This window comes from Taudactylus pleione, unplaced genomic scaffold (assembly GCF_031769625.1).
Source record: "Taudactylus pleione unplaced genomic scaffold, aTauple2 ptg000367l, whole genome shotgun sequence".
Taxonomy (NCBI): Eukaryota; Metazoa; Chordata; class Amphibia; order Anura; family Myobatrachidae; genus Taudactylus; species Taudactylus pleione.
Genome location: NW_028284768.1, coordinates 2,137,436 through 2,153,718, shown reverse-complemented (window position 1 = coordinate 2,153,718; position 16,283 = coordinate 2,137,436). Strand labels below are relative to the sequence as shown.

General features: G+C 43.9%; 1 protein-coding gene across 5 annotated transcripts in view; it reads left to right on the top strand.

Annotated features, from left to right (window-relative positions):
* ROCK2 (Rho associated coiled-coil containing protein kinase 2) overlaps nucleotides 1-16,283 on the top strand; it is a 179,335-nt gene that overhangs the window by 102,115 nt on the left and 60,937 nt on the right. For all 5 annotated transcript variants that reach the window (XM_088444609.1, XM_088444608.1, XM_088444605.1 and 2 more), the window contains exons 2-5: nucleotides 5,200-5,281; nucleotides 11,309-11,409; nucleotides 12,572-12,709; nucleotides 14,350-14,610. In XM_088444609.1, coding sequence (XP_088300735.1) covers nucleotides 5,200-5,281; nucleotides 11,309-11,409; nucleotides 12,572-12,709; nucleotides 14,350-14,610 — 582 coding nt within the window. The remainder of the gene's footprint in view (nucleotides 1-5,199; nucleotides 5,282-11,308; nucleotides 11,410-12,571; nucleotides 12,710-14,349; nucleotides 14,611-16,283) is intronic.

The window sequence follows — 16,283 nt, the reverse complement described above, 5'->3', positions numbered from 1 at the left end:
TAATTCCCAATGCATGAAAACCGTGATTGCACTTAGAGGAGGAGCAACAACAGCCCTGAATGTTTTACACGGGTGAACTGGACCAGTTTGGGGGTCATTGGGTGTCCGATTTGGGGTCATATTTTATAGAGTGGTAGGGGGCAGTGGGTGTCCAATCACACCGGCCCCAGTAGATTGCTTTTCCCAGGGCTTATAATGCGGTTAGGACGGCCATGAACTGCAATGTGGAGAAAAGAGGAAAAATAAAACCCTGTATTTAATCTTAGCTTTGTAAATTTCACCCAATACTGGACTTGGTTGAAGGTTACTTTAACCCCCTCCCAGCTAAGAAAGAGTGGTATGCGGTGTACAGCCCCAACAAGTCTGTGCGTACTGTAATCAATAAGTCTGCACTGATTGGTTCGGCAGACAGCGATCCTACCCATGTACCTGTGGGCGGGGTACTGAATCAGCGCCTTCTGCAGGAGCTCCAATCCGCCGCCGCCATGTCATCGATCCACAGGAAGAGGCTAACGATTTTTTGGGGGCAGGGGGCGTCACACACACTGCTCAGAAAGACCCTGCAAACGCCTATGGTCATAAGTACTGCGGGGATTCAAATGAGGGACAAAAATTACCAAAAGGTCCCCTTTGTTATAGTTGATGTCGCTCCGGCCTAGGAAGTGCGGAGCTTGATGAGAACATCACGTTGGGCACACAATGACATCATTATGCCCCATTCCTTCCGGAATAAACGTGGCAGATGTTTTAAAAGCCAGGAAATAGGGGAGAGTGCACTAAAAGTACTCTGCCTCATCCATCATGGCACCCACATATTCAGAGTCGTTTTAAAGAGAGGATTGCCCAAACAATATCAACCTGCACTGGCAGATGGGGGAGGGCACTTAACGTGTCGTAATATCCTCATCCTGGCACCCTCGCACTTGGGCATCCTCAATTGAAAAAGTCCCTTCTTTCAATATATTGCAACACACTATGCTATAAAAAGCATTAACAAATATGTGGATGAAGGGGGGTTATAATGCCCAGATCCTGATATCACTAAACACAGGGGTTGCCTCATTTAATGTAGTACTGTAGGTTGTCTATTTGTTAAGCTTACCATATTATTCCTGAACAATTTATGCATTTAATTCACACTGGTAGGAAAAAAAAAAATGCAGTGTTCTTTTGAACTGCAGCTTTTATTCTGAAAATCTGCATATAGAATCCAGTGAGCTAAAAGAAACCAAAGCACTTTTTTTTTTTTACTATTTTTGGTGGCTTATCTTTGCCATGTGAGGAGAAATATTGAAATGAATGCTATTTTCAGGAAACAGTCGCCTTAAAAACAAAACAAAAAACAGGAATTATTTGTGTTGGCTCAGTTGAAAAAAAATATATAAAATACAGCTATTGTTGAAATGCGACCAGCTCAAAAATCGCCAAAATACAGATTTCTCCTCATACACCTTTTTTTTTTTGCCTCGTATGGTGCAGGATACCTGGCGTAAATGACATGCTCTGGGCACGCCCCCCAGAGTGATGGAAAGGGGACGTGCCATGAGGCCATGCCCCCTCCAACAAGAGGTCACACCCCAATTGAAAGTCATTTAGTCATAATAAAGAAACCAATGACCGTGTAGGGCAGTGCTCCACCTGGTGACAGGGTTTTTGCACTGTTGTTGCACGAGAAGAACAGATTACTGATTAGAACCACAACTTCATCATTTAATACTTTCTTTATCGGGCCAGTATTTGTATTATTTTTTGGGCATGAGTTCATGTTTATTGGATTTGTAGTATTTATCATCTTTATAAGAAGTTAATGAAAGTTGAATTCCAGGCCGTTTTTATTTTATTTTATTTAATCTATTTTGTTTTTGAACAGAGTTTTAAAACACCCCTGGAAAAAACTGGCAGAACATCACGTTTCCCGTATGCGGGACCCCTGCAGTTCCTGCCAAATAAAGCGATTGGGGTAGATTTGTCGGCTGCCGTTCAGTTGACTTCATCGATACCTTTTCCTTTGAACCCTTGCCCCCGCTATACGATCTTACACTGCCCACGAGGTTAGCGCAGCAGCGTCTTGTGTGGAGAGCAGTACTAATATGTAAAGCGTTACAGGGCAGTTTAAAAACAATCACTGTACGAGCATCACAGTTGCAGATATGTTATTTTAAGCATTTTTATTTGTGTTCTCTTTTGCCAAGTACTTTGTGATTAATAGCTTGGATGGAATACATTTGCCAACACATTTGTTTTCTAGTAATGTCTTTGTCTTGTTTGAAATATGTTTCCTCTGATATGTACGTCTGGGCTATAGCAAGTGTTGTGAGAATTAGAAGTGACAGTAAGTGAGTATCTGTACAGGAAACCATACACGATTTACCATTACAGCTGCGAGGCAGGTTCATCGTACCATGTGTTTGTACTTATATTCCTTATGTTAGTCAGACTCCTATTTGCTTGTATGGGATGCATATCATTCAGGTTCATGCTGTTTTTGTTCATTATACCAGTGGTTCCCAAACTTTTTCGAATCACGACACCCTAGAGCAGTGGTGTCAAAGTCGGGCCCTCCAGCTGCAGTGGAACTACACATCCCAGCATGCAGTGCCACAGTTTTGCAATTAGGACATGCTAGAAGTGTGGCAGGGCATGCTGGGATATGTAATCCCACAAAAGCTGAAGGGCCCGAGTTTGACACCACTACCCTAGAGTATCAGCATTTTGAACACACACACCTGGGGCAAAAGTTTCTTATTGAGAAATTCAGGGTAAATTAATTTGGGTAAATTAGGATTTACCCTTAGGATCAGTTATGTGGTGGTTGACAGGGCCGTGTTTCTTTTTGTCCACATATTTTTTGATCAGCAAAACCGCTACTGGCTGCTGCCAATCACACGGACTAAAAATTATTTTATTTGTACTGGACCACTAACCCAAGGCACCCCTGCAAGTGCCTTGAGGCACCCAGTTTGGGAACCACTGCACTATACTTAAAAATGAAATAAATAAAAAATATCAACTTTTTATCGGACTGGGCCGCACATAAACTTAGTGTGTGTCTCGTAAACCTAAACATTTTCTCTTTCTTTTTTTTTTGTTACTTTTATCAATGTGATCGTCTTAAACTGGGTACACACAGACAGATATATCGGCCAATATATCTGGTGCCTGTCAGCCAGTGTGTACCAGCGATATGTCTGTGAACGACGTCGCTCATGGATATATCGCGTCGGCTCTGCTGCACAGCCGATGGCAGATATATCTGTCCATCACAGCAGATGCCGCGGGGAGGGGGGCCGGACACGCATCCCCCAGCCAGCGGGACCTGCGGCCAGGAGCAGATGATGGTCGTTCAGTGTGTATGAACGACCATCTTCTGGAGATATTATATATATATATATATATATATATATAATATTATTGTAACTTCTATAAATGCGCTTTCTATTATATGGGAATAATTCGTGCCGTACAGAGATTTCTCATTGCATTAATATCGGAGGAGCGTAACCTTATGCTGGCCAAGATAAAACGAGGTCTTACTCCTATGTTAGCGTGCCACTTATAGCCACCATGCAGCGTACTCCCTCTCCCTGAGGTACCTGAGGATGAGACAATCCCTCCTAGACGCACTGCTAAGTTGCTTTTGGTCATGCTTTTCAGTTTCTGAAGGCTATTGACCTTTTACTGTACATTATATTTGGATGTATGCTAGAGCTGCCCCCCTTCCTCTTGCTCCTGAGTGCTAGGTCTGTATGAATAGCATGATAATGGGATTGTGGATGAGGGCTTATAGTGCTGTCATAGCGTAAAGGAAGCTGAGCATGAAATCATCCCAGTGGCAGGTTTCCTGACAGCTGGAGAAGAGGCCGTCAGCTTCCGGCTCTCTCCCAGATAGATCCCCTCCGCTACAACACATGAAGTCATTCTATGTACAAGTCCTGGACACACTCTCCTCTCTGCTCCTCCAGCGTGCCTTATACTGACACTAACTACATACGGCTACAGTGCATATATACTGGCACCCACACTACATTAACTTATTTATTTAACTAATTTTGTTGTTGTTTTTCTCTGATTTTCATCATGGGATTATTTTCATGTGACAGCCGACATAGGTTGTTCTTTTAGTCCGTATTTTGAACAATTTACAATATAACAATTTTTTTTCCCCCATTTTCAAAACATTCTTCTAAACAAAATGAAACTAGGTGAAATGCCCTCTGCAACATGCAGTGAAGCTGCAGACAGGGCACTGATCCTTCGTTGAAGTCATACAGGGCACCGTTCAGTGAACAGGGACATTACATTATTAAATGAAGGCCTAGCAAACATGGCTGCATAACAGTTTGGTAAACGAAAGGCAATCATGTCAAATATATTTATAATTAGGAGTTAAAGCTGAATGATGCTCCCACCTTCAAAATGGCCACATGCTACCCTTAATTTGATTAATAAATATAATCCTATACTCAACCTCTTCACTCCCACATTGCTCATCTGAATATACACCTCACTTAGCCCTCACTTTCTCCAAAATGCCACCAGGTCTCTAAGAGCTCCGTACGTGCCTCCCAGACATCCAAACATGGCTGCCAGACCTTCCCACATGCCAATGACACCTCTTAACATGTCCATCGGTCTTCCCCCTGTGCTTTATATTGGCTGCTGCTCCCCCTTCTCCTCCCCTGCCTCTGGGGTATGATGAAGTAGGGAGGCAAGGACATTTTTCTGCTCTCCTTCGGCCTTACTGTTTATGAGAATATATTCTAAACCACCTTTCCCTAACATTTTTCTGCTATTTTCGCCAGTTCTTTGTCTGGCACGCAATGTGATGTTATAGTGGGTTGTAACGAGCATCTGACACCTGCACACAGCAAATGCAGCCATTTTGTGACTGTAGTCCACCCGTACTATGACATGGCTGAGGTGCTTTATGATTGACATTCATACTTCCTAGGAAATAGTCTGCACAGGTTTATGAATATTGGTTCAGTCCAAACGGAAATGTGCTCTTTAAAGCGAAAGCCCTATACTGAAATGACTCTGTGTAACGCACACCTGGGAAGACTGAATTGGGAAATATATCTGGCTATAAGTGAAATTAATGTTACAAAGGTGGGCAGTGTAATACGGGAGCACTGTGTATTATGTGGAGGATATAGTACAGTTATAATCGTACTCATTGTCTTCCTTTATCTTTTCTAGGATGGACTCAATTCTTTGGTCCTGGACCTTGACTTCCCTGCACTAAGGAAAAACAAGAATATAGACAACTTTGTATATAGATGTGAGTGCTTTATTTATGCCGTTTTTATATTTCAGATGCATTGTGTGTTGTGCTAACACCATACATACAGTAGGGAGGTATTTATGAAACCTTCTAAAGGGCACAAGTAGTGGTGTTCCCATAGCAATCACTCAGATTATAGTGATTATTTTATACAATGCACTAAATAAAATGATAGCTAATATCTGGTTGCTATAGGCAACACCTCCACTTGTTTTCGTTAGGAGGTTTAATAAGTCTGCCCCATAACAAGGTAAATAACATTATAAAGGTGGAGATGCATCATAGTTTGGAGAGTGATAAAGTACCAACCAATCAGCTCCTGTCATTTTACAGTGTTTGGAAAATGTCAGGATTTGATTGGTTGGTACTTTCTCTCTCCAAGCTCATATAGTGTCCTTACAGTGAATTGTTACATAATTGGTGAAAGTAACAGCAATTAAATGTCAAACACACACACACACACACACACACACACTGCAACAATATTTGACTTTGCAACAAAATGACTCGCTATAAAATTGTTTATTATGATCATTGGAGAGCATTCCACCAGCAGACGTGTGTACACCAGCTTTAGCGGAACATGCGGATAATTTATTAAAGTTGCACCGACATGTATGTAGTCCTCTTTGCGGTAATTTTCCCTGGTGCTCCATTGCCACAGCCCCGTATGAAAGACAATGGGTGGTGTGTAGACCAATAACTGGATCCCGTTCTCCTCCTCCGCAGCCACTTAGTAGTGGTGAACAGAAACCACTTGTAGGTTTCTATACTACAGGAACAGGAGACCTCCGTGTTAACTGTTTCAGCAAGTGACTTATTGAGCTTCACTACGTGGGGAGCAGCAGTGAGTGGAAGTTGCCCAAGTAACTGGCAGGGCTGCTTAATAGCATTTACAATGTGTGTCCCATCAGCAGCAGATTAATATACAAGCCCCATGTTATATGTCATGCAGAAATGTATATCAAAATTGTTAACTTGACGTTTAAAAAGTTCAATTGTAGCTTTAATAATGTAGTAGAACCCTCATTTGAAATCCATTTTTAATTAGATAAATATCTAATATTGATACTTAAATTTATTGTTAACGGCAACAAAGTATTTGATCAGTATTTAGTGATGGACATTGTTCTTTTACATTTCTGCTCTCTACATTACTGTTGAAGCAAGCAGGAGTTTATTTTGCGTTCACTACTTGTGTATTGGATCAATGATTGTTTTATGAGGGTGGTTCAATAAGTAAAGTAACAAGGCCTCTCACGTGTGGAATGTTCTCTATTTCGTTCTAATTTCCCACCAGGCCAGAGCAGGTAGACCACTGCTTCCTCTCAAGGTCATTAGTCTAACTAATGGATGTCTATCTGAGCAATTCATTTGTTGCTCCGATCAGACACCCATTAGCTGCAGCAGACTCATTTTTCCTGGCAGCCTCCGGAGGTCCAGGGATAAAACGTGTGAAAAGCCGTAGTTTGGGCGCCCAAACCAGGGTTTTAGACGGGTTGAGCAGCTTTGCGCAGCTAAACTTGGGGCTTTCAGTGGACCTTGAATACTAATGGCTGTCTGATCAGAGCAACAATTGAATTGCTCCGATAGATGCCTATTAGTTAGATGCCTGGCACAAACAACTGAATTCCCCACATACTGGGGGTCATTTAGACCTGGTCGCAAGCACCGATGTGCTCGCAACCGGGTCGATGGATAGCCGTGAGCAAGCCCCGGAGTGAGAGCGAAACTCTCTTGCTCCGGAGCTCGCTACAAAAGGGGCGGCTGTCGCCCCTTTTTGTAGGCGGGGGGGGTGGTTTCCAAAACGGAGGCGTTCCTTAAGGAATGCCTACCGTTTTATGGGCGGCCGCACTGACATCTTCAGTGACAGTGATGTCAGTGGGGAGCTTCCTGCTCCATCAGAGCAGAAAGCTCCCTGGGGCTTGCGAGTGCCCAGACCCAACCTTAGGGTCTGGTCGCAAGCCCCGATGGTCGCGATGGTGATCACCATTGTCACCATCACCATGGTAGCTAGCTAAGCTGTGGGTGGTAACCCACAGCTTAGCTTGCGACCAGGAGGCTGCACCAAAAACCGCCTCTGAATGAGGTCCACTGTCCCAACATCAGTTGTAAGATGGCGGGGCTGGCGGACAAATGGTCAAACATTGAGGTGCGTAGTGTGATCAGATTTCTGTGTCTAAAGGGCACTTCAGCAGCAGAAATTCATCGCCAACTTGTTAAAGTGTATGGCGATAGCATCATGTCACAGATACAGGTTTGGGTGTGGTGCGCTGCTTAGATAATGGCAGGACAGCCGTTTAAGATGAGCAGCGATCCGGCCGGCCAAGCACGTCCACCACAGATGACAATTTGTGCCGCATAGAAGGTCTGATTCAGGAGGACAGATGCATTGGAGTTAGTAATATTGCTGATGAACTGAACATCTCAGTGGGTACTGTGCACAACATTGTTCATGAGCAGCTGGGGTACAGGAAAAAGTGTTCACGCTGGGTACCGAAGCAACTTACAGAACCAATAGGATGGTATTGTCTCTCGTACACGTGACGTGGTAACATGAGGAGGGAGAGCATTTCCTGCAGGCGATGAAACGTGGATGCATCATGTGACACCAAAGATGAAGCAAGGCATCCATGACCTAGAACCACACATCGTCTTCACCTACAAAGAAATTCAAAACCACTCCATCAGCAAAGAAGGTTATGTCGACCATGTTTTGGGAAAACAATGGCGTGTTTCTTGTTGATTTCCTTACGACGGGGTCTATTTACTAAGCCTTGGATGGAGATAAAGTACCAGCCGACCAGCTCTTAACTGTAATTTTTCCAACACAGCCTGTGATATGGCAGTTAGGTTGGCTGGTGTTTTATCTCCGTTCACATTATCTCCATCCAAGGCTTAGTAAATAGACCCCCAAGTGAGAGACACTAAATGTTGTCCACTATTGTGACACATTGAGCTGGTTGCAAAGGGCAATACATTGAAAATGACCGGGTTGCTGTGAACAGGCGGCATATTGCTGCACGATAACGTTAGGCCACACTCAGCCAACCGAGTTGTTACGGCGCTACCATTGGGAGGCACTGGACCATCCTCCCTACAGCCCTGACCTCGCACCAAGTGATTTCCATCTCTTTGGACCATTGAAGAAGCACCTGGATGGAAGACGATTCGCAACCGACAATGAAGTTCAGCAAGCCGTCATGTCCTGATTTCAGGCGCTTGACACTGATTTCTTCTATGCCGGGATAGATGTCGAAGTGCTTAGACAAGTATGGGCACTATGTGGAATAATAATCTGTACCAAGGCCATACTTTTAATTATATGTATGAGTAGAATAAATTTACGCAATGAGAGGTCTTGTTACCTTGGGATTTATGTACTAAGCCATGGAGAGAGAAAAAGTGGATGGGGATAAAGTACCAACCAATCACCTCCTGTCACGTTACAGGCTGTGTTTGAAAAATGATAGTAGCTCATTGGTTGGTACTTTCTCTTTGCCCACTTTCTTTCTCCAAGGCTTAGTACATAGACCCCCTTATTTATTGAACCACCCTCGTATTTGAAAACCTTTTGGAGGGAAGATGTATTAAACCTTCCGAAGAGAAAACAAAAAGTGGAGCAGTTGCCTATAGCAACCAATTGGCTTCTTTCTATCATTTTCCTTGCACAATCTATGAACTGACAAAAGAGAGGCGGTGGTGCTATTATGTAGCTCATTGGTGGGACCACACCTGGAATGCTACGTTCATTTCCGGGGGCCATATCTACACAATCTGAGGTTTTTATATCATGTGTCCCATTTTCACTTTTTTCTATTGATATTAGCATGCTCAGTGATCGCAAATACGTGCTGCAGCGCTTATTTGACCAAATCTAGAACACCGGGGACTCACTTTTAAAAGAGGGCCTGGGACGCGCTGTGCTGCGGCCAATCCCTGATCGGCTGTAAGGGATTGGTCGCAGCACATCGCCGCTCGCGAGCCAATCGGAGTTCGTGGACCGGCAGCCAGTCAGCAGCGGCTGCCGGTCTGCGAGCACTGATTGGCTCGCGAGCGGCGCCATATTTGAATGACGGTAGCGCTAGCCGCTGCACAGATTGCCGAACCGGTGCGGCTGCCTGCCATGGGGGCCCCAGCCAGCTGATATAGGTGAGGGCTGCTAGAGGTACACAGTTAGGTAAGAGGCTGCTGGGGTAAATGTTAGGGGGTAGGGGAAAGCAGCATAATGTCTAAAGGCATTGCATTTGTGTGTGGCATAATGTGTAAAGGCTGAGCATTGCTGTGGCATAATGTGTAAAGGCTGAGCATTGCTGTGGCATAATGTGTAAAGGCTGAGCATTGCTGTGGCATAATGTGTAAAGCGCTGAGCATTGCTGTGGCATAATGTGTAAAGGCTGAGCATTGCTGTGGCATAATGTGTAAAGGCTGAGCATTGCTGTGGCATAATGTGTAAAGGCTGAACGCTTATGGGGATATCAGATGGGAATTCTAGGGGTATGTCTGGATGTGTGGAGGCATGTCAGGAGCTCTAAAGCATAAAATATGATGGGACCCAAAAATGGTCAGGTAGGACACCATTTTTATTTAATTTTTCTTAAGTGGAGGGTCCCTGGGAATCCCATATTTTGTCACTCAGTGCGATCACTGATGCTGAATATTCTTAGTATTATTAATCCTTATTCATAGGGCAAAGGGTCTGCGGCACTAACAGAGGACATATACAGACAATATGCATCCATTGCAGGATATAAAGTGCTAAATATTATGAGAAAGACAGGCTAGAGGGATGACTGCTTGTAAGAGCTTACAATCTATGGTGGGGGGGGCGGCATGGGTTACACAGGGGTTAGTCTTTCTAAAGCCTGGTACACACTATATACGATTTCTCGGACGATATGTCCGATTCCGATGGATCAGAATGACACATCGTCCAAATCGTGTAGTGTGAACCCACTATGTCGGTTGTTGCGCTCACCCGTGTGGTCGCCGGACACATCGTCAGGTTGTCCCTCCATGCAGCTCAACCTAACGATGCGACTGACTACCCCATGCAGCGGGATACAGCAGAGGCCGACATGCCGGGCACCAGATCGTCTAGTGCACAGGTTCTCAAACTCCGTCCTCAGGACACCAAAGAGTGCATGTTTTCCATGTCTCCTCACAGAATCACAAGTGAAATAATTAGCTCCATATGTGGATCTTTTAAAATGTGTCAGTAATGAATACACCTGTGCACCTGCTGGGTGACCTTGAAAACGTGACCTGTGTGGGGTCCTGAGGACCGAGTTCGAGAACCACTGGTCTAGTGGCAGTGGCATCGCTGGGTACACATATCGTATAGTGTGTGTCCAGCTTTGGAGGAACCTGCTTTTATTTCTCTTTGGGTGTCTCTAGTGGATAGGCAATTTATCCTGTATCCATGATATGTCTTGGTTTGTAGGTTTATTATAACTGTTGTATTCTTACTTTGCTCTAGTTTTATTTAATATGCAGTTAATAAGATTTATGTATAATCAACATTAAAAGCTCAAAAAGTTCAATGTCCATGAAAGTGAGAGTTGTGAAATATTATTTTCTTAAACCTTTTTGCTCAGGGGTCATGTCAAGTAATTACCCCAAGGGTACCTGTGCTACATATAATTTCTGCTCACACCATAATGTCACACACTGCAGTCATTTCTCTGCTTAGTGTTCATATAGCCAAACCCTTAGAAAGTCTTTTTTATTTAAAAATCGCAGAAAAATAAAGAGTGGCGCCATTCAAAATCAACCTTTTTATAAAATGGCATACTTAGGACTGCTGCCCTGTGTATAGAGGTCATTACCTTCTCCTACTCCTCATAGTAACTTCATATTGCCTCTGTAGGCCTTCCCCACTCCTCACTGAAGCTACCGCCACTCAGGCACCTAAAGTCGGGTAGTTTGATAAAGAACCATTTGTCAGGGTCAGGTATATTTTTCTTTTGAGTGATGCAGCTCAGCTAATATGTTTATGTTTTTGTTTTATTTGTTTTTTATTAGATGAAAAAATTGTGAGTGAGGTTCGTCAACTGCAGATGAAAGCAGAAGATTATGATGTAGTAAAAGTTATTGGGAGAGGAGCATTTGGTGAAGTCCAGCTGGTAAGAGATGACTTCCAGTGTGTAGACGTTTCCCTCACACTGTAACTTGTTTCTGCTTCTAGCAGAGTTACGGGTACACCAGTCCCTGATCTCCTTTATGTTAAGCTTCAAGCCTGTCCCTGATCACCTCTATGCTTAGCTTCATGTTTGCACCTGATCACCTCTATGCTCTGCTTCATGCCCTATCCATGATCACCTTTATGCTCTGCTTCATGCCTGTCCCTAATCTTCTCTCGCCCCAACTTCTACTCCATACTGTCCATGAGCACCTTTGTCTGGGCAGGTTCTCTAAACCACTGGTGGTCAGCATGAGTTTGATATGGTCTTCAATGTTACTGACTAGGAACGGATGCATGACATTTGCACAGAAGCATTAGAGCACAAGCATAAAGTGTTCATACAGCTACTGAAGTAGGGTAACCCTTACAGCTGTCTAGTCAAACTGGTATGAAGGTATCTCCATCCAATACTATAAGTGTGTTGTGTACCTCCTGTGGATTGAGGACAAGAGAGCAAAAACTGCTCTGCTCAGGAGGTCCACACAAGACCACATGCTGCCCATTATCCTTATAAGCTGTAGATACAAGGTAATTTCAGCTCCATAATTGCAGCGCTGGGCGTCTAACGGTTGGGCGTCTATTGGATCAATTTAATTGTTGCTCTGATCAGATGCCCATTAGTAGTTTACACGCCCAAAAGGACGGGTTTTTGACGCGAAAAGTGGCTAACCCCGTCTAAAATACTAGTGTAGGCGTCTAAAGCTCTGGTTTGGACGTCAAAACTATGGCTTGGGCGTCTAAGCCTAACTATGGACTTTTCACACATTTTTTTTCAATGTGTCTGCTGCGGCTAATGGCCATTTGATCAGTGCAACAATTGAATTGCTCCTATAGGCGCCCATTAGTTAGATGCCCAGCGCTACTAAATGTGTTACCCCCTATGAATCTTAAAAACGAATGCATGCCAGACAGAAATATACACTTGATGACCCTTCATCCCTCGCAGACATGGGTCAATAAATCGTTGCTAGTCTGTGTTAGGGCAGCTCCGGTCTTCGCCTGCACTATGGGTGTAGTTATCACATACTATACAGAATTTGTTGTATAACACTTGTACGGTCATACGTTGCTCCTAATGTGTCCTTGTGGTTCTCTCCCATTAGGTTCGGCACAGAAACTCACAAAAAGTATTTGCAATGAAGCTGCTTAGCAAGTTTGAAATGATTAAAAGATCCGATTCTGCCTTTTTTTGGGAAGAAAGAGATATCATGGCCTTTGCAAATAGTCCTTGGGTAGTTCAGGTAATGTGTAATTTATTTAAAAGTTTAAATGTGCAGCTTAATGCCCAGTAGGCCGTTTCTTTGTGCTGTACAGACGGACGTTGGCACACAGGAGTATACGTTGAGTCAAAATGTTGATCTATGATTTGTTATGTGAAAAGTAATGATTGTTTCTTGTTGCGCGGTGTGTGCTTTGAAAGGCATTCTCTCAAAGTTCTGATTCCCCCGCTGCCGATTCCGCTAGCGTCAGTCAGGAGCCAGCTGAGGAAAATGGCGATTAGCAGAGAGCATAAGACATTCTGTGTTCTTGTTTTTCATACAAATAAGTCTGTCAAGAGCTTTCAACTGGATTCGCGGGAGAGACCCAAATTTGGAAGTGGTATTCACAGTTTCAATCCCAGGCTGCATTTGCAAGCAAAAGTCTTCTGGCCGTCCATCAGTAGGGGAAGAAGCAGTGGAAGGTGTCCCAGCAAGATGAGAACTTTGTATCCCTCAGAAACCTGTATGGTGGGTTCTGTGGAAATGTTTGCAATTAAGAGTTTACAGTCTGCTGATGCTGTAAGCTCTGAAGGACGGCGACTTATGGCCCCTACACACTGCACGATATAATGATATTTGGTCGATTCCGACAAATCTTTAAAAATGTGTAGTGTGCATGCAGTACGGTCGGGCACCAGATCGCCTAGTGTGTACGGACCGCCCCAATATGTCTGCCTGTCGCTGGGTACACACATCGTTTAGTGTGTGTACCCAGCTTAAGACCTGCAAGCGACTTTCTGTGACAATTTCCCCAGGCTAATCGAAGAGGACGGTGTCCCCGAAAAGTTGGTTTTTAGTGACATAGCAGCTTCCCACATTTTAGGGGAGGTTAACAAACATAACATGAGAGTTTGGGGTACTGAAAATCCCCCCGCCTCCTTGCAACACAAACTTGTTTCCCCTAAAGTCTTTGGTGCCATTTCTAATCGAAAGATTTATGGGCCCTTATCCTTCGCTGAGGCCACTGTGAGCTACAGTACCTCCCTGCACATGCTGGATCTATGGCTCTTCCTGCATTTGGAAGAAGACTATGCTAACTCCAGCTTTTAACAGGATGGCGCCTCTCCTCATTACCATAACAATGTGCGGCACCACCTCACCGACTGGTTGCGACAAAGACAGGTTTGTCGCGCAGCTGCGGTCGTATCTAGAACTGCGTTGGCCACCAGGGTCCCCAGATCTCACTCCGTGTGATTTTCTACTTGTCAGGTTCTATCAAGGATCGTGTGTTGTACCACCACTTGCAACTAGACTGGTTGACCTGCACCCGCATCAGAGCTGCCATCACAGAAATTGACCCCCACATGCTACAATGGGTTTGGGAGAAACTTTATTACCGGCTTGATGTGTGCCATGCTAGGCGTGGGGCGCACACATTGATCATTTGTCTGAAGGAAACCTGATGAGTTTCCCATTTCATCAGTACTTACCGTGTTTTACCTGCGTTACAATAAACTTGAGTAAATTCATTGAAATCGGGAACATAATATCGATTTACCCTGTTTTCCACTGGCTTTGTGACCAGAAATGTCTTAATTGTTTTGCAGTATGTATAAGTGTATTATTTTCTTCTGATCCGTGTAACTAGAATCACAACAGATTTCTTATTTGGTCCTCTACAGCTGTCCTGTGCCTTTCAAGATGAAAAATACCTTTACATGGTGATGGAGTACATGCCGGGAGGTGACCTCGTAAACCTCATGAGTAACTATGATGTGCCTGAGAAATGGGCAAAATTCTACACCGCCGAAGTAGTTCTCGCCCTCGATGCCATTCACTCCATGGGCTTGATCCACCGAGACGTTAAGCCCGACAACATGCTTTTGGACAAATATGGACATCTCAAGCTGGCAGATTTTGGCACATGTATGAAGATGGATGAAGTAAGTATATAAACAAAAGAAAGCTAACCCTTATGACCGTGCATGAGAGCTACAGGCGTAATTATCGCATGCTACCATGATCTGCCAGTCATGTGACAAGTCAGGGAGTTCCCATTGGTGCCTTCATTGGGCTGTTTGTCTTTCTTAAGGCACCATAGACCTGGATCCTAACCCAGTTGAGATTAAGCAGGGTTTATTGTGCATCTATGAAAACTATTATACAATTAGATGTGGCCCACATGAATAAGATGCAGTGGAAGACTTTCCATGCAGTCGTGTCTATGAACTGGTAAATAAGAAAGAAAATAATAGTTTAGATCAGAGGTGGACTAAATTGTGTAGGATTCCGCAGACCCTTAGATCAAAGACCGTTCTGTTCTATTGTCTTCATGACAGTGCATGGTGTGATGATGCCCGCTTGTCCAGGGATTTTACTGCTTGTTATTATTTTTTTTAAACTAAATTTATGCAAAGTCAGTCGGTGGGGTAGATTTAGTTAGGAGCGGGTGGGGCGAATTGCTGTTGCCACGGCGTGGATGAACCAGCAGCATCACATCAGTTCGCCCCAGACTCGCAGATTTTAGTATGCAATCCTATGGGGCCGCGGACAAAAATCATATCGGCATATGGCTGCACTTTCTCTGCGGAGAGAGTCTGCTCAATCCTAATTGAGTCGACCCCCATGTGTTGTCAACCCAAAATGTTTGACCAGGCAGATCAAAATGTGTTAGGGATAATGCATCATTTTGTACAGGCTAAAGCTGGCCACACACCAGACCAACTTACATCCAACCAGCCAACTTGTTGATTGGTTGGAATGAAAATCTGGTAACGTATGGGAGCAAATGATGATCAGCAATTTGCTCCTAAATGCCAGAAAACAGATGAAAATGGTCGTCAGACAAGTTTGTTAAATGTTTGATCTAAACAATTTGTTCAAACAACAGTTTTTGTTCATTTTCCGGCATTTGGGAGCAAATTGCTGATTGTCATTTGCTTTCATTCCTTACCAGATTTTCATTCCAACCAATCAACAAGTTGGCTGGTTGGATGTAAGTTGGTCTAGTGTGTGGCCAGCTTTAGTCTGTACATCCTGTCCCATTGGTGACCACCTAGGTCTGTGCCCCTACTCATTATTGGTCCGGAAATAGTGTGCCCTTGTTATTGTTCAACTGTCCAATAAGCACCTAAATCTGTCCCAGTTTTATTTGGTGGTCAAATCAGAAACTGATCAATTCATATGGCTGTCTTGACACTTTTATTGTGTCTCCATCAAAATTGTTTTTTTTTAATTAAAGTCCTGATACTTCAAATCCAGGAACACACTTCCTGTCATTGTGACCAGCTGACCTTCCTTAGCAAATCCTTATCCATGTAAGCAGTCAGTGCGTGTTACAAGACCAGGTCCGTTACTAGCAGCCTATACAGATGTCTCCTCATACATTGTTGCTCAAATTGCGGCGAATAGCCCCTCTGGCTAATAAGATGTATAATGTAAAGAAATCTACGGTACACTAGCCTTCTCGGAGCATCTCATTTGTGCCGGGCGTCTAGCGCTGTATGGTGTATAGACGTTGGGTGTATGAGGACACATCTGTATGTCCTATGGCAGAAACCGCATATGTTGTGAGTTTTCAACAGGTAATTAGGGGCTGAATTCCTATTTTGAGTGT